The sequence below is a fragment of the Macrotis lagotis genome, chromosome 4 (assembly GCF_037893015.1).
Source record: "Macrotis lagotis isolate mMagLag1 chromosome 4, bilby.v1.9.chrom.fasta, whole genome shotgun sequence".
Lineage (NCBI taxonomy): Eukaryota > Metazoa > Chordata > Mammalia > Peramelemorphia > Peramelidae > Macrotis > Macrotis lagotis.
This window is the reverse complement of record NC_133661.1, coordinates 123800626-123819838: the sequence shown is the minus strand read 5'-3', so window position 1 is coordinate 123819838 and position 19213 is coordinate 123800626. Positions and strand designations below refer to the sequence as shown.

At 36.2% G+C, this 19213-nt stretch overlaps 1 protein-coding gene across 2 annotated transcripts in view; it reads right to left on the bottom strand.

Moving 5' to 3' along the window:
- The window catches only part of RASGRF1 (Ras protein specific guanine nucleotide releasing factor 1), a 212815-nt gene that overhangs the window by 104921 nt on the left and 88681 nt on the right, over window positions 1-19213 (bottom strand). For both annotated transcript variants that reach the window (XM_074231921.1, XM_074231920.1), the window contains 2 exons: window positions 19033-19125; window positions 16841-17094 (listed from right to left, as the gene is read on the bottom strand). In XM_074231921.1, the coding sequence (XP_074088022.1) occupies window positions 16841-17094; window positions 19033-19125 (347 nt within the window). The remainder of the gene's footprint in view (window positions 1-16840; window positions 17095-19032; window positions 19126-19213) is intronic.

Here is a 19213-nt window from a genome sequence, read left to right as displayed (position 1 = left end):
TTAATCTCATCCATAAAAAGGGAAAAGAAATATCAACAACTCACATTCTATCACTTGAAGGCTTACAAATCACTTTCATTGCAACAACTCTGAGGTAGGCAGGGCAAATAGTTTTAATCCCCAATTTACAGATGACAAAACTGAACCTCAGACAGATTAATGACCTGGCAGATTTCAAATAATTGATTGGTATCGAAACAGGGATTCAAACCCACTTCTCTATTGATTTCAGGCTCATTTTTTCTATTTTACTTCACTCCTCCAGAGCTCTTCTGTTCTTCAAGAAGATCCTTTTGATGAGACACTAAAAAGTCATTGGAACCTCATGATTGGAGTCTTTTCTAGAGCATAGGATTTAGTAGAATTTGAACTTCCTTTTTTTTTTTTTAAAAAAATACCCCAACAACAGAGACTTCAGAAATCCTGCAAGACAAACTATAGACACAGCCACTACAGTCCCTCACATTTGGGGTGAGTGATCATGATGTCTAATCCAATTACATCAGAGCCACAGGTATGGCTAATCACAAAAACCTCAAAGATCAACTATTTGTGAAGACAGTGAACTGTTTAAGAGCACTAACTTAGGTGTCATAATAAATAGAACATGGACTTTGAATCACAAAGCTGAGTTCAGATCCTGCCTCAGATAGTTACTATTTCACAATGGGCAAGTGAAGATATCTTTAAATTTTATTATTTGCATCTGTAAGATGGGGTAATAAAAGTACCTTTTCCCTGGGGCTGTTATAAGGCTGAAATGAGATAATATATGGAAAGCATTTGGCAAACCTTAAAGCTTAATATTAATTGTAGCTATGATGATGATGATGATGATGATGATTGATGATGCTACTGAGGATGATGGTGATGAGGATGTATCTCCCCTACTACAGCACCTTGCACACAGTAGGTGCTTGTTCAATGACTGTTGATGATGATGATGAAGACTAAGTTTGCTCCCAATACTAGAGTACCTGGGGTTTTGACCAGGGGATCTTTTGATGATACAAACCCAAAGAAAAAAGATATAAAGAAGAAAACATTATTTTAGTCATATTCTAAGTTGCTTTGGAATATGACCACTAAATGATTATGATGGCTGTTTCTGTGGGAATTGTTGTTCCAGCTGACCTGCTGAGGACTGCATCATATTTTGCTCAGGCAGAGCTATTTTTCAACCAATAATTCAGTTAGTCTAAAATCTACTATTTGCTGGGCACTATACAATATGTTAGAGCTATAAAAACTAAGTCAAAAGAGTTCCTTCCCCTGGAAGCTTACATTCTACTGGGAGAGTATTACATGTCCATAGATAAATAAATATAGAGTGTATATATGAAAAAAATCCCAAGTATTTAGGAGGAAAGCATTAAGAAATGGAGAAACTAGAGAAAACTTCTTGAAGGAGATGGCTCTTGAATTGAGAATGGAGGGTATTTAGGGATTCCAAGTGGCAGAGGTAAGGAGGGAGAACATATCTTTTGGACCCAAAAGATAGCTTGTCATGTTCTGGGAAGAAGAAAATCAATTTGACTGAGAAGTAGAGTGTGGGAGAGGAAGTAGCCAGGAAAGATGGAGAGCAGTCAGATTATGAAGGACTTTAAATGTCAGAGAAGAGTTTGGATCTTCTCATAGAAGTGATGAGTAAGATAAGTTTCTTGAATGAAGGAGTGACATTTCTCCTGATATTGTTGTTTGTCCTTTGTTCTTGAAGAGGACCATGACATCAGGAATGCAATGCCATGATATATTAAAGACCTAATTTGGTAGCTGTTCAGGACTAGAAAATGATGCCAAGAGACCAGATGTCAAGAAACTAGTTAAGACCTCATTCCAATACACTGTTATTAAAGTTCTATAGGATGATCTTTGACCCTGGGTCTTACAGTTACTTAGATTCATATTAATCAGTAAAGAACTAATTCTTCTCAAGTACACTATCAGAATGAATTTTTGACTAGTACTGATTCTATTCTGCTTTATTTTGGGAGTGATCACCATCATCATCATCCTTAAACCAAATGCTTTTCAGTTTGGTAGATGATAGAAGATTGATACCCAGTGGGGCTGGGAGGGGGAAAGAAGAACAATTTTTTATGTTACTATGGTCATCTACTTGTATAAATGTGAATAAGTATTATTGATATTGGTTGATATTATTGATATTAATTACTTATCTTGTTGATAGATAGTGTGGCATAGTAGTTAGAAAGGGGATTTTGGAGTTAGGAAGGATAATTTCAATTCCTACCTATGCTACAAAATGAGTTGGGTGGTCCTGGGTAAAATAACCACCTTTCAGTTTTTCAGGCAGCTCTTAAGATGTTATATATGAGCTTCGAATTAATATTGTTATAGGGACTTTTCATCAAAGAATTTCCTCCCACACTAATGAAATCACAAGTTCAGATAAAAACATTAAAAAATAGATTGTTATTAATATAATAATTAATATTTATATAATAATTACACAATAGGGAAAATATTTGAACTATCACAATCAATCCACAAGCAATTATTAAGGGCTAAAGTATAAGCTTTCCATAAATATGAATTAGTATTATTTTTACATAGGTTTCAGCAATTAATAATGTTACATTTTATTTGGACTTAGTCATCATGGCTCAACTGTTTCCTGCCTATAAACATAGAGGCTCCTCCCATTGATGATTTCTTCACAGAATCTCTATTTTAGAAAAATGTTTTATATAAGTTGTCCTCAATAGTCCAGACTTAGCCATCATCTCAGCTGCCTCCTGACTCTGCTCCCATGGGTCCTTTTTTCCCCATTGGTGAGTTTTTCTTAGAATTTCCATTTTGGGGAAGAACCCAGACAGATCTTCTATGAGGCCCCTATAAAGGACAACCTCCCTTCTCCACATTTCAGCTCCTTTTTTGTGTATTGTCTTCCCCCATTAGAATGTAAGCTCCTGGAGAGCAGGAACTATATATTTTTTACTTGTATTTGCTTTTCCTGTACTTAACATAGTTTTTCCATAAACCTTAGTAAATGCTTGTTGCCCATTTGCCTGCTATAACCTTTCTGAAAATTTGACCTTACAGGTTATCTGGCTCCCTCATTTTATAAATGAGGAAACTGAGTCCAGGAGAGGTTAAATGACTTTAAGTATTGTTGTTGCTATCCATCCTTCATTTTCTTTTTTCTTCCTTTTAAAGATTTTATTTATTTTGAGTTTTACAATTTTTCCCTTTTTGCTTCCCTCCCCCCACCTCCCACAGAAGGCAATTTGTGAGTCTTTACATTGTTTCCATGGTATATATTGAATGTGATGACAGAGAAATCATATCCTTGAGGAAGAAAATCCATCCTTCATTTTCGAAGAGGACCAGTGACGTCATTGATGATGTCTTGATTTGCATTTGTTTGGATTTAAGGGAGGCAGAGTTTCATAAAATTATCAGAGTCATGAAAGTCCCATAGCAATTCCAAAGTCAGGACCACTGGCAATAAAACTTGAGCCTCAGAGAAGTGAATTTTTTTTTCAGGCTACAGTTGGTAAGTGGTAGCGCCAAGGACTTGAACCCAGGTTTCTTGAGTTCAAGACAGGTACTGTTTAACTATTGTAGTCAAAAACATTATGATTGAGTAATGTTGGCAGCAAGGTGATCTACTTCTTTGACAAAGGGCAAAATGAAACAAAAATTCAAACTGTTCTTCTATTTATAGAAAGAAAAAGAAATAATATAGTATTTAATTATTTTGCTTGGCCTTCGCCTGTGGACCATCTTAGCAATTTGTTTTTAATAAGACTTGTCAGCCTACTTAATTCTGAATGCCCATATGACTACTGTGGCTTGTGTCAGGGTACTAGTAATTAGCTAACACATTTTTACTTAATAGCATGCTGTTATTTTTATTAAGAGCTGTAGGCCTCTGGGGTTTTGAATTCACCCTTATTACAGAAAGGACTAGAACATAAGAAATACTCTTTTGCATCCTCTACTGAGAACAGGTGATTGTATTTAAGTACTTTTTGCTGTTAGCTTTAGAGACATCATCAAAGTCTCTAATTCCCCTCTTTAATAATTATCATTTGTAGGGAGGAAGCTGCATTTCTTCTCCAAGGATCACTAGAGCCTTCTCCATGTGAGCTCACATTGGGAAATTATTGTTGTTTTCATTATTAGTGATCACACTTTATAGTAAGTATGTCTATGCTAGAAGGGACCTTCATGAGAGGTCCTTTAGTACACATCCTTGCATTTTACAGATAAGCTTGCTAAGGTCTAGAGAAATGATGTAATGCACAAGATTATAGAACTAATGTCAGAACCAAGAATTACCAATGGAAAAAGGGAGAGAAGTCTTTCCAAAATATGGTGCCCATTGATCACCTCCCCCTTCTTTAAGCTCTTTTCTCTCAGATCTCCTGCCTTATGATCTGGTTTTCCTTTCAGTCTTTTTAATTTACATAACATTTCTCCTTACAAAGCACATTCTGTTCTATCTCCTTATCTTATTACTATGAGGTAGGTTGGGCAGATATTTTTATTTCTATTTTGTAGATGGGAATAGTGAGGTATAGAGAGGTTAAGTTGCTTGTCTAAAGTCAAACATGTTATTAAGCTGATCCTACTGATCCTTGGTGCAGCTCAGTATGCACAGCCAAGGTACACTGCCAAGGACTTCCAAGGTTCAAACAATTCTCATGCTGGTTTTGGTCATGAGTCATTTTCTCTGATTGTCCAAACAGTCCAGGTGGTGGGCCTTCCAGTTTCTTTGGTGATCCTCTAAGAATGAGGAGACAAAAGGTTTTTTTTCTTTTTGACTTTTTTTTGAAAGGGGGGGAGGGAAAGGGGAATTGATATATTCAATAAAAAATTTTAACATCTCAAAAGTTGCCAGATTTCAGGAATTTAAATGAACTTTTATTTGTGATAAAATACATTTTGAAAATATATTTAGAAAAAAATTAGAATTCTATAACTGTGAGCATATCACTCATATCTGTGGAACACAGTTTTCTTATCTGTAAAATGTAGGTTAGGTTAGATCAGTGATATCAAACTCAAATAGAAATGGTAGTCTCTAAACTGTACATAAGGATCCCTGCTAGTCACATATTGACATGGAAAACCATATATTAATGATACTTATATTCCATTTTAATTGTATATATTTTGTTTAATATTTCTCAATTTCATTTTAATTCAGTTCTGACAGCACTGAAGAGTATTATTGGGCTATATGTTTACATTTCTGGATTATGTGATCTTTAAGGTCCCTTCTAAGGCTAAATATTATGATGCTATGAACTTGTGAAGCAAAGATAGCTATAATTTACAAAATGTTAAATTTTCCTGAATGTCTTATTCTGATGGAACATCTTGGCTTGGATGTTACCCTGATTCTCAAAGGACACACAAATGGGATATAAACTCTGGCAGGTTCTACTAATCTCAAAAGACTGAATATAGTGTTGCCTACAGGCAGTATCTACCATAGGAAGACCAGGCTAGCTGAGTAAAATGGGTTTATTTCTAATAAGTTGTTAAGTTCCTTGAGGATAGGGACTATCTTTTATTTTTATCCTTGCATCTCCAGTCCCTTGTACTTTTTATTTTGAAACCAGACCTGTGATTTCATTAAAGGAAGGAATTCCTTATGAATTCCTTACTCTCCCAATGCAGCTTAGCCCTAACTCTGTAAATAAGTCCTGAGCATGGTCACACTGTTATGTTCAAAGCAGAAAATTGAACCCAGGTTCTCTGTCTTTAATATGACGCCAGAAATCATACTTTTTGGTGGTTAAATTATGAAATTGAGTTTTTTCAGTAGTGATTTAAATTTATTTAATTTTAAATCAAATCAGAGAACTGAATTAGAGTTGGACAGAACATTCGGATTTATCCTCTACTACATATGGGAATCTCTTCCCTCACTACTCTATCCTTAAGACAGTAAGCAATTTGCTAGGTTATGTATGTGCTATCATGTAAACATAATTTCATATTAGTCCTATTGTGAAGGAATAAGCAGGCCAAAAGAAAAGAACCTTGAAAAAAACAAGAAAGTGAAAAATAGGATGTTTTGATCTGCATTCAAACTCTATAAATTCTTTCTCTGGTTGTGGAACGCATTTTCCATTATGAGTCCTTTTGAAATCATCTTAGTTCATTGTACTGTTGAGAAGAATTGTTGTTCATAGTTGATCATCTCACAATGTTACTAATATTGTACATAATGCTCTCCTGGTTCTGCTTATTTTACTTTGCATCAGTTCATGTAAGCCTTTTAAGGTTTCTGTAATATAGTTAATGTAAGATTATGCTTAACCCTTTTAATAATAGAGCCTTCATAACCTCACCAAGTAGTCATTCAGGGGCAGGTCATAAAGTTCTAATTTCAATATCCATTCTCATAATTTTTCACTCTTTGGTCCTGGGTCTGTCTTTAAGAGGTTTTTTTTTTGTTGTTGTTGTTGTTGTTTTAGGTCTTTGAAAGGTAAATGGGGTTGTGGCTTGCCCAAGGCCACACAGCTAGGTAATTATTAAGGTAGGAGGCCAGATTTGAACTCAGGTACTCTTGACTTCAGGGCCAGTGCTCTATCCACTGCTCCACCTAGCCGCTTCCTTTAAGAGTTTTTAAGGAAAAAAGTACAAGGTTCCCAGTTCCCTAACTATCTTGGTCAAGATCTAGTTTGTCAATATTCCTTTCAAAATATGATATCTAGAACAGAACACAATTTTCCAGATGAGGTCTAACTAGTGTGAAGCACAGAATAGTTACTGTCGCATATTTTCTATAAACACTTTACCTTGTTAATAAAGTTTAAGTTTATTATATAACATTTTGGAACAGTCACATACAGATGCATAATTAACTATTTAGATCTTTAAAAATTACAAGGAGTCAAAGTTCTTACATTCTTTATTTGTATAACTGAATTTTTGAACTTAAATGAACTTAAATCATTTTCCAGACTGTTCATAGGATTTTGGACTCCAATTTTACTGTTCAATGTATTAATTGAGTTTTGACTGCCCATTACTTCTGTCTTTTTTCTACTAAGTAGAACCATCTCTGGATTGGAAAGAATAGAACAAAAATGACTAACAAGAAATTGAAATACAAATTAGGTAGGGAGATAGTAAGAGAGCACTTTGATGAGTTTAGGCCTTGGTAAACTCTATGCTGGGAATTAGAACTGCCAGGTATGGTTGCTGAGTCACTTTCAATAATATTTGGGGTTTTTTTTAGTTTTTTTTTTTTTTTTTTGCAGGCAAACGGGGTTAAGTGGCTTGCCCAAGGCCACACAGCTAGGTAATTATTAAGTGCCTGAGACCAGATTTGAACCCAGGTACTCCTGACTCCAGGGCCAGTGCTTTATCCACTACGCCACCTAGCCGCCCGCCCCTAACGCCACCTAGCCGCCCCAACTTTCACTAATATTTGAAAGGATTCCTAGCTTCCCTAAGCCTTGGATCACACTTCCTTTTGCTTGGGACTGCCCTTCATCTCCCTAACTGGTAGTATCTTCCTTGCTAAGGCTATTTGTCCTGCATATATTGCATATGTTGACATATATCTAACATATATATGCATATATGTATATATATATCAATATGGAGAGAGAGAGAAAGGTACATTCTAATGAGGGAAACAATATATGTGTGTATTATGTGTATATACATCATGTATTTTATGTATGTATATATGTATATGTGTGTTTATACATCTACACAAGTTTATCATATGTTCCTTGAGAACAGGGACTGTTCTTCCTTGTATCTCCAATTCTTAATGTAGTACTGATCACATGGTAAAATCCCTTATAAATGCATATTGATTGAATAATCTTAGGGAATGGTATGCTTCAGACTGAGGAAGGAGAAAAGTACCAATTTAAAAAAATAAAAATTATAATAATAGCTAGCATTTATTTAAGATTTGCAAAGCACTTTACATTTTATCCTCACAACAATCCTGGGTACTGGATGTTATTATTTTGTTAATTTTATAGATAAAAAGGCTAAGTCAAACTTGGATTAAGTGACTTGCCCAGGGTCACATAGCTACTAAGTATCTGAGGTCAGATTTGAATTTAGGTTTTAATAACTCTAAATCCAGCACTGTCACTTAGATTTTGGTCCAAGAAGAAAAGAATGGAGGTCAATGGAGAGAAAGTTACAGAAAGATTTAAGCTTGATGTAAGGACAAAATGAATCACTAGGTGCTGAACCTGGTGTCAGGAAGACAATTCTTCCTGAGTTCAAATCTAGCGTCAGACATTCACAAACTGGGTGACCCTTGGTAAATCACTTTACCCTTTTTGCCTTAGTTTCCTAATCTGGAGGAAGGAAATGGCAAATCACTCTAATAACTTTGCCAAGAAAAACCCCAGTTGGGGTCACATAATTAGACATAAATGAAAGCACCTGAACAACGATACCAACAAGGAAAAAAATTTCCTTATAATGGAAACTCTCCAAAACTGGAATAATAAGCTGCTTTGAGAAAGTAGGTTTTCTCTCACTCGATGTCTTCAAGCAAAAGTTCAATAACTGCCTTCCAGGGGCTTTGTAGAGAGAATTTCTGCTCTGCCTTGGGTTGAATGAGATGGCTTCTGAGGCTCTCTTTCACTTTGAACATTTATGGGTTTGTATGAAATGACTGGCAGAAAGGAGAGGCAAAGTTGAATATGGTTATTTTAGTCTGCAGTGGAGTGAAAATATGAAAGTGGTTTATAAATTATTTTACACCTCCAATAGAAGTAGTTAGTTAAATAATACCTTTTGAAGCCCAATCCCAGCAGTCTACCCTCCCGTGTAGAAGATACCTGACTGACATCTGTCATGTAGCCCAGTCTTTCCGAAGGCAGCCTTCACAAGTCCATCAAGGACAACATACCTGACACCTTTTGAGATGGGCATGGACTAGTTTTGTGGGCAATTGGGAGAATGGCTAGGGGTCCATGAGTCTGTTCCCATTTTTCAGAGGGAAGGAAAGAGCAATGACTGACCACTGTGTTTTGCCTTTATCTCACTTTCATACTTGCCTTTCTCATAGAATATCCTAGACTCTTAAAAAGTCTCACCCAGTTTGTTTCTCCCCAGACAAATCCATGTACACATTGGCACAACCAACCCCCTGGTAAGGATCAATGCAACTCTATCTTGAGCAATTTGCAGTTTGCTCCTAGCCACTTTCTAATGCTCTGACTGTAGGTTCACTTGCACCACTACCTCCAACACTGGTACCCTAGGGGTAATCTCTTTTCTAATGTAGAGACTACTGGGAGATCAGAAGCAAGCCACTCAGTTGTACCATCTGTCAGAACTCTTTCATCATTATCCCAAGATGCCTGCTATTGCTCTATGGGGAGGGGTGAGGATTCAGTGTGACTTCCATTTTGTTGGATGAATGCAAAGGTTGGGGGTGCATGTCTTCACAAACTGTCCTATTCATCATTCTCTTCATATTCCCACAAAATACTCCAGTAATCTTCACTCAGTTTCCCTCAGAAATCTCTCAGAGATTATACCCCCAACACCCTTTCTAATCATCTAGGAATCCACCCATGAATGTAATACTTCTCACATATATCAGACCATATTCTCCCTCACCCTCTCACATATCATTAATCACTTTAGTCATCATAGACCTTGCTCGCTCAATTCTTGCCCTCAACCCAATCCATCTTAAAAACCCAGGATTCAGCTTCCTAAGCAAACCTACCCCATTGATTACCAGGAGAACTTCCTACCTACTCCTTTAAGGTTATGATATACTCCTTTTTCTTTGATTTATTCATAGATCCATCCTATAGAAACCACCAAGGTTCCTTATAAATTTGTTTTCTTGAGGAAAAGAAGGTATCATCAATATTTGTAATTTGACCCAGGGTTCAATTATTAATTAACTTACTTCTGAGAGAAACAAAACATTTCTACTCATTAGTTGGGGCTCAGTTTCATGTTCTTAGTTAGGAGTGGTGCTAACAAGAAGAGTAGATAAAAGGTAATTTTGTGTTTTCATTGGTTTTTGAACCTTCCTTATAGGTTTCTTTAGTTTACCTTCTACATCTTTGTAAGTTGGGCTAACCAATCTAAAGCTTTGGGCAGGTGATCATGAAAGCCAAATTATATTCAATGAGGCCAAATAAGCAGTAAATTAGGTTAATATCTTTTCCTGCAGAGATCAAAGAGCTTATAGACATTGTAGCATTCATCTTTCGACACCCCATGCAGGTACAGGAATAAGAATTCTTATTTTCATCCTAGGGTTGAGGAAACAGACCCAGAAAGGGTAACTCTTTTAACCAAGGAAGGTAGCATAGCAAATAGGCAGCAGGGCTAGAAATAGAAATCATATCTGTTAATTCCTAGTCCAGGGTTCTCTCCATTAGCCTGCAATGCCCTGTAGGAAGTCTGTTTGTCCATAAATTAAAGCCGGCCTGGCAACTTCAGTATTAGAGAGGAGATCTGTAACCATAGCAACAGAAACAGCACTCTCTGGATGAAAGGAGAAGTAACTAAAGGAAAGCAGCCAGGAGCAGGAGATTTAGCAGTCTCCTTAGATTCTGTGGTCTGAATCAGATCCCATGCTGGGGTGGGGGGGGTAGGTGAGCCCTTATCATGAGGAACAACCTCTTAAAGGTGATGTTTCAGGGTCTCTTGTGGGACTTGTTGACTGGGAGACCTATAATTTTGGAGGGACCAGGTTTTGGGGAGGGGGGTATTTTGCTTACAAGTGGTTAATTTTTGTCTTGATGTGGTTAAGAAAAGCTTCTTAACAATTACAATTTTTAAAAAAAATGTCTTCCTTTTCTCAAGAGACTTCAATGGCTCTCTGTCGTCTCTAGGATAAAATATACACTCCTTTGTTTGACATTTAATCCCTTCCCAATCAGGTTTCAGTCTAGCTTTCTTGGTTGATTTTATATTACTTCTTACTCATATCACACTCATTCATACTTTAACCATTCTAGCCAATTTGCTGATCTCTCTATATGACATTTCCTTTTCCTCCTCTTGACTTTGAGTAGACTGGTCCCCATGCCTAGGATGCTCTCCTTTTATCATCGCTATCTCTTAGAATCCCCTCAACCCTGAGAGCCTCAGCAAATTGTATTATCTCACACAAGGTCTTTCCTGTTTGCATCAGTTTTAAGTACTCTCTGACCTCCCACTCCAAAATTACTTTGCATTTACTTTGTACTTAGTTTATTCATACTTGTGTACATGTTTTCTTTCCCTTGTGCCCGGCTGTCCCCACTTGTAAGCTGCTTGAAGGCAGAGATGGTTTCATTTTTGACTTTATATGCCTCACATGTAGTGTTACCACCAACAGGCAGATAGGTACAGAAATCTCGGCAGTGGCAGCACCCACCCTAACCATCATCTGATTTGTAGCTCAGCCCTCACAGCCATCAATTGGGAAACAACTCCTATAAAGAAAGGACTAGTCTTTCCCACCAACTATCAACTGACTTCCACATAGGACAGGTAAACCTAGCCCGGGCACCATGTGCCAGACAAAACAAACCACAGTTAGCACCAACATAATCACCATCTCCTCTCACACTCTGATGGGGACAGTCTAGGACTCTGAAACCAAGAACCTTAGGAATCTCAATGTTTCCAGCCCAATGCTTTCAAGATCATCCTATGGAGGGGAAGCATAGCAATTGCTCCTACAGGTGCTACTGACACATCTATTGAAAATCCAGGAAAAAAGCTTTTTTTCACAGAAATCCTCAGTTAAGTGGTTCAACAACAGGAATAATATTTCATCAGTGGAAATAACATTTAAAAAGAGGTATTGACATCTCCTTTTCCTCTTTCTTCACTGACCATGAGACTTTCCTGACTTGCTGCTCAAACTTTACATATGAGTTTATTCTTCTAAGAATACAAGTTCCTTAAGAGCTTCTTTCATATCTTCAGTCCTCAGTAGAGGTCTTTGCATACTCAAAAGATGTTTCATTCATTTATTCATTCATTTAATATTTCTGGTATATAATGGATACTTAATAAATGCTTGCCAAATCTTTTCCTGATTGGGAAATTTGATGCTGGTAGAGGGAACATCAAATAATAATACCACATTGAGAAAATACTTGATTCCAAGAGAAATTTTATTCCCAAGGAATTGTAAACCTGTTTATGATGTCAGCTAGGCACAATACAACTCACCCTCTTAATTTCTTTAGGCTACAAAGACAGAGTGTCACCACACATGTGTGGCTATAGTATAAGTCTTCTTTCTCTTTGGACTAGGGCAAGTACTAAGCAAGATATTTATTCTTGGCAAGGCCGGTGTTTCTCTATGTCCTTTAAATGGGATATATTTAAATCCACACATCCATGTGCAATACATATGTGTATAATATATGTTTATACATGAATGTGAATACACACAAATCTATATATCCATATATATGAAATCTGCTATTACATCTTATCCACAGATGAGAAAACCTATAATATTGTTATATTATATGGAAAATGAAAGGAGGAATCAAACTGTGGGGACAAAAATGAACCTTAATAATTAACTGATTTTTCAGGTTCCTTGTGGCTCTTAGGTTCTATTTAATCAGAATGGGAAGGGGACTTTATGATCATTTAGTTTTACTACTTCATTTTATATGAGGGCTATGAGTCCAGAAAAAAATGGCAGAGTAGGCCATTTAGGTTTCTCAATTCTCCCAGGGCTTTTTTCCCCCCCTGTATCATGGAAAATTCTGAGACTTCACTCAAGACGCCAAAATAAACTAGGGACTCTTGAGATGACCTGTTGAATGCTAGTGAGTGGTAGTCCAGTACAAGAGAGGCCCTATTGCCCCAACTTGAGTAGGCTCCAGCACAGGAAAAATGAAAGCTGATTCAAAATGAGGGAACTGGTGTGTATTGATTGTCTATTGATGAAATGATAGTCCTTCCATGCCTCTGATTTTTACGATTTTTCCAAATAAATGAATACTATATTTTGTGAAGGATTTTTTAACTATATAATTGTGCTATTTTTTGTTATTTACATGGTTAATTATAATGATTGTTTTCCTAATGTTGGGCCATCTTTGTGTCTCTGGTATAAAGGCATCTTTAGAATTATATGAGAAATCACAAAACTGTTCATGTCTTTTAAATCTTCTATCTCACACTGGGTATATGTCTCTAGGAGTTTAATAACAAAAAGAATGATACCATATATAACAATATTCACAACAGTACTTTTTGTGGAAACAAAACAGTACAAAGCCCAATGAATGAAAAATGACTGAACATATAACATAGAAAAATAATGTAATATTATTGCATGTAAAAATGACAAATGTAAGGAATTCAGATAATCATAGAAAGATACATAAACTGTTATAGAGTGAAACAGAACAATACAATGCACAATTACTATTGTGGTTTTTTTTTTTTTTTTAGGTTTTTGCAAGGCAAATGGGGTTAAGTGTCTTGCCCAAGGCCACACAACTAGGTAATTATTAAGTGTTTGAGACCGGATTTGAACCCAGGTACTCCTGACTCCAGGGCTGGTGCTTTATCCACTACCACCTAGCCGCCCACAATTACTATTGTAATATAAACAAAAACAACATTAAAATGTTGCTGAATTCAGATGGATGACAATAACCCATCCAGGCTCCAGGAAAAAAAAAAAGAGGAAACACTTCTTGCCTCCAGCTAAAGAGGTGGAGTAGGTCATGTTGCATATATTTTCAGAAGTACTTGCTTTGTGAGTTGGATTTGCTTATAAAATTCTTTATTATAAGAGAGTTTTCAGGGGGATATATCAGGAAATGATTTGGTGTTTAGAAAATCAGAAATAAAAGTTATTTGTGGAGGGAAATAAAGTGATGATGATAGAGAAAGGCTTAATGAGGTGGAGAATGTTAGTGAAGGGTAGAACAGTTAGGGATGTGGAGCTTTGAAAATCAGGGTCATGGTTTGAGCTCCAGGCCTAATTTTCGGATTTCTTCATTCTCAAGGCTTTAAACTTTGTGGGTATTAGTTGGAAGGTGAGTATAACTCTTGACTGATTGCCCCTTTACCTCCCACTCCCCACAGTGAAAAGTAGTTTTTGAGAACTGAACCATGAAATAGTAGCATTTAGGAAATACTACTATTTGGGCCCAAAAACACTACAGCTTTTTACCTTTGCCCTGAATCTGACCTACAGTTTGTGAGGAAAAGACCTGGTACCTAGTTCTTGGAACTCTTTGAGTCCAGAAAAATAGACATATATTTGAGTTATTATGCAGATTGGGAAGAAAATCTAGGATGAATTTGATTGTTCTTAAGTCCATCTGAATTTCCTAAGGGAAGTGAATAAATGATAAGCCCATTTATCATATGCAACTTAAAAATCAGTTTACCCTTTGTCCTGCCTAAGCATCACAGGTATTTCATCTTTGGCGAGCAGAGGAATACTCTAAAGGAAAAAAGAACATACTAAAGGGTTTTCAGTTTCATAGTCCTTTCCTTTCCTACCTCTACTTACCTGCCTTTTATATTTTCTCCTTCTGCCATTCAGACCCTTTAAAATCTTAATCATTCAGTGCAGGCTTGGGAACAGCAGATACATGGCAATAGAAAGCTAAGGAGCAATCAACTCAACTTGACTTTCCTAGTCTTTCCTATCTAGTATTCCTTTCCCTTGACCTTTTCTATCTTTCCTCATATGATTTCTCTCCCATGCAATGTTCCAACCAAACCAGATAATTCTGTTGAATGTGCCTTACTCTCTCCTTGTCTTTGGCCTCTGGTCAGGTTTATTCCTATACCTGGGATATCTTTCTCCACCTTCTTTATTTGTTCAAATTCCTATCTACCTTAAGTTCAGCTCAGGTTTTTCTCTACAATTCTTTACCTGATTCCCCTAGTTAGTCATGGCCATCCCCTTTGGATTACATATACCAATTTGTTTTGTAATGCTCTGAAACATTCATTTGGTAATGTATATTTTATCTATGTTGATATCATATTCTTTCCTCCTGATAGAAACCTTCTTGAACTATATTTTATCTGAACTTAGTACTGTCTTGAGTTCCTGCAATAGAACAAATCATTTGTAGTATTAAATTATATTACATTATATTATAATTTGAAAAGTGTCCATTTCCTTAATTTCCTCATCAACTTGTCCTACAGGCTAGTTTGTGAATTGTACTGATTTTCTGAAGCATGATCAGGTTCATGCTGGTGGGAACAGGACAAGAGGGTGCCAACACAGTAAAATATAAACAGCATGATCACATCTCATATTTTCCTAGTGCTAAAGTATCTCCCTTTACCAGGGAGAACATTGCTTCACTGCTGCTGTGGGCATTCTAACTACTTAGATGATAATCATTAATCAACTCAGGCTGTACTCTGATCTTGGCTGCGTACAATGCCCTACATTATGGCCTCAGCTTGTTTGCGATAGGTTGAGTCTTGTGGTGGCCACCTGGTAAAGCCATTGGTGCCATTGGTAAAGCATGTCCCCAAATTTTACTTTGTCAATGTCTTTCAGCGCTTGGGTCATCATCACTCATGGAACTTTATGAAAATATGTTGGAAGAAAAATATTATATTATTCTAAGGCATCATTTTTATATATATTACACACACACACACACACACACACACACACATATATATATATGCATATTCATAGAAGAATAAAAGGAATAGGGGCGGCTAGGTGGTGCAGAGGATAAAGCACCGACCTTGGAGTCAGGAGTACCTGGGTTCAAATCCCACCTTAGACACTTAATAATTACCTAGCTGTGTGGCCTTGGGCAAGCCACATAACCCTATTTGCCTTGCAAAAAAACCCTAAAAAGAATAAAAGGAATACATTTCTCCTTTTTGTCATTTTTCTTTGCTTTTCATCAATGCCAACAACACGAGGTGAGCTGTTAAAAGATCCCACTATTGAAATCCTATCTATTGCTTTGTGATGGATTTGTTCATTTATTCACAAAAATATTCATTGACTTTCATATATAAGAGTTACTGTTATAGGCACTTTGGGGTATACAAAGATGAATGACACAGTTTGGTATGAGACATAAACCCTATATAGAATGAGGAGATAAGTACCATTAAATAAATAGAAACAAAGTAGAAGAGTTAAATAAAGGCAATTGGCAAGTTTCAAACTGGAGTGTTCAGGTAAAGAGGTACAACAAGATAGTTGGAAATGTGTAACTGAAGGTTAAGATGGAGACATACATTTTAAAGTGACCTATATAAAAGTAATAATTGATACCATCAGAGTAGATGAAATCACCAGGGGAGAGAGTGTGGAGAAAAAAGAGAAGAGGATTGAGGGCAGATCTTGAATTGTCCTTATATTTAGTGAAAGAATAATAGTCATGGAAGAAGACAGAGAGGAAACATAAAAAAGGAGAACCATGATTATACAGTATTATGGAATAATAATTCATAACAACTTTGGAAAGGGTGAGTTTGAATTGAAAAACCCAAATTATGGTATATTTTAAAAATAAATCGTTTGATTATTTCAAAATACATATGGGGTATAGTGTTATATTTTCATAAATAGATAGGGAACACCTCTAATTATTTATATTCAATATGACTTATTTATATTCAATAATTTGTTAGATAATTGAAGGAATGTTAAAATAATTTGTTTTCCTAATTAACTTAAACACTCCTCCCTCTTCCTGGTGACCTTGTTTATATGATCCTGCTTAATCAACTCTTTTTTTTGTGTGTGTGTATTTCTGTACTGAAAAAGCAAATTTCAGTAGAGTCCTCTGAATACCTACCATTTTACAGCAATTGTTGATTGGAAAAAACCAGGAGCTCCTTGCTGAAAACTTCTCCCTTCCAAAAGAACACTCACCTATTTAGGAAGATGCTGCTGACATCATCGTGTGTAATAGGAGGCTTTTTTGAGCTGGCAGCCATCCTCAAGGGACGGAGGAAGTTATTGACTAAGATGTGCAGTTGCTGGACATATTCAGCTTCTGCCTCGAGCATGCTAAATACCACTTGGTTTCTTTTCCTCATGCTGTCAGCATGAGGTGACCGGATATAGTCCTGAATAATTGTCTTCCATTTTCTTCGGCAGAGCCAGCCCCGCAAAAAGCTTTGCACCTGTGAAAAAGAGGATTTTATTTTTTCCCCCCTGCCATTATGTGTATGAAAAGATGGCACTATATTTTATTCACTCAACAAACATTCAGTGCCAAATACAAGCAGGCATTCTGTAAGGCGATGAGAATTTAAAAAAAAATGAAAAAAATGTTAGTCTCCCCCTCTAGGTATTTTCAATATACTTAGGGAGATTTTATATATATATATATTTCTATATATATATACATATATACATATATACATTTTATATATATACATACACACACAGATGAATTTGATAAAATGTGACAAGTACGATGAGTATGATAGATTTTATTGGGGAAAAGGAAAGATCTAAAATGAGAAATAGTTGAGGTAAAAGATATCACTTTCAACAGATGGAGTTGAGAAAGGAGTATACACTAGATATGGAAATGCATAATAAACTTGGGGAAAGACCATTCTGGCTACAACAAGAACTATTTGAAGGGGAGTAGTGAAAAATAGGGTGAGAGTCTCAAAGACCCAGAAGGTTGTAATTAATATTCATCAAGATGGTGATGAGTTATCCAATTAGAATTGATAAGGCAGATTGCCTTAATCTCATCCTTGGGACTCCTCAGATGAAATTGAGTACATGCATATCTTGAACTTCTGCCTACTGATTCTACAGGGAAATGAGCAGGAATATTTAACTCTGATGTCTGTCATCTGATTCTTTTTTGCTGGCTAATTTTAGCAAGAAGCAGGGAAAAAATTAATTCATATACAGGAACATTTGAAGAATGGCTCCTTCCACTCCCCTTCCTCCCCTGTTTGCCTATATTTCAGTAGCATAGCAGAAAGAGCCCAGAAGTAAGAATCAGAGCAGCTGGATTTTAGTTTCAGCTCTGCCACTCATTGCTGATTTTTGGAGTTGGGAAAATTCCTCTTCCTCAGTTCAAATCTGGCCTCAGACACTGTGTAGCTGTGTGATCCTGGGCAAGTCACATAAATTTATTTGCCCAAGTCCTAATCTATAAAATGAGTTGGAAAAGAAAATGGCAAACCAGTCCGGGATCTTGTTCAGGAAAATTCTTATAATCATAAGCTTACAGATTTTGAGCCAGAAAGGACCTCAGAGACCATCTAGTCCAACCCCTTCATTTTTATAGATAAGGAAAATAAGGCTCAGAGAAGTTAAAAGACTTCCCTAAATTGGAATAGGTGGCAATATAGTCAGAGATGAGATTTGAACATAGATTCTCTGACTGTAAACCTAGGTTTACTCAGTTCCATGCTACTGTTTTCACTCTAAATAGCTCTGGGCCCATCGTTGATGCTCTTCTTCACTCTACCCATTACAAAATAGAAAGAAAAAAAGCCAGGAGACAATTGGAAAAAAAATTCCAGCAGTCACTGGGCAAATGAATAACCTATTATTTTGAGGATTTCCTGTCCTTTTCTGAATCTTTAGTATATCAGTGTCACACCAACTTAATCAGAATGAAATGAGGTTTTTATTTAAGAAACTAGTTGTTTGATTCTGGTTTAGTCAATTCAATAGTGTTCTTGATCTGTAAAATCCAATCTTGTGAGAAAAGCACTGACTGAAGGAGGAAGGGCTCAAGATACATACATTTTTGGACATTTCAAACATTTTATTGGATATACTTATTTGTTATGAGGGTTATATTTTTTTTAAAGAAAATTGGGTGGAGGAGGAGTATAAAAATAATTGGATTAATTTTAGAAAAAGAAATGCCAGCTATGATTGGACTTTATGTTTTTTTGGTTTTTGAAAATTTAAAGAAATGAGAATGAATGGCATTTTTCTTTTTGAGGGGAGAGGTGGGTCTTTGGAGATGTAATCAAGTACTGGGGGATAAGGGGAAACTTAGAGACTACTGGAAGTGCTAGGTGATTTATTTAGGTACTATAAGATATCAAATATGTTAAAAATAAAGAAAATGCATAAACCTTCTTAATTTTCTTGATGTCACTATCTTCATCATTGGGTGTGACAGTTTGGATTGATTGAATTCGGTCATTGTCCTTGAGCAAGGAAGCAATCTACAAAGACAAAATAAAACAGAACACAAGATCAGTGATTAAAAGGATATAAGTATAGTATTCAAAGAGGCTGTCCAGATCAATACTA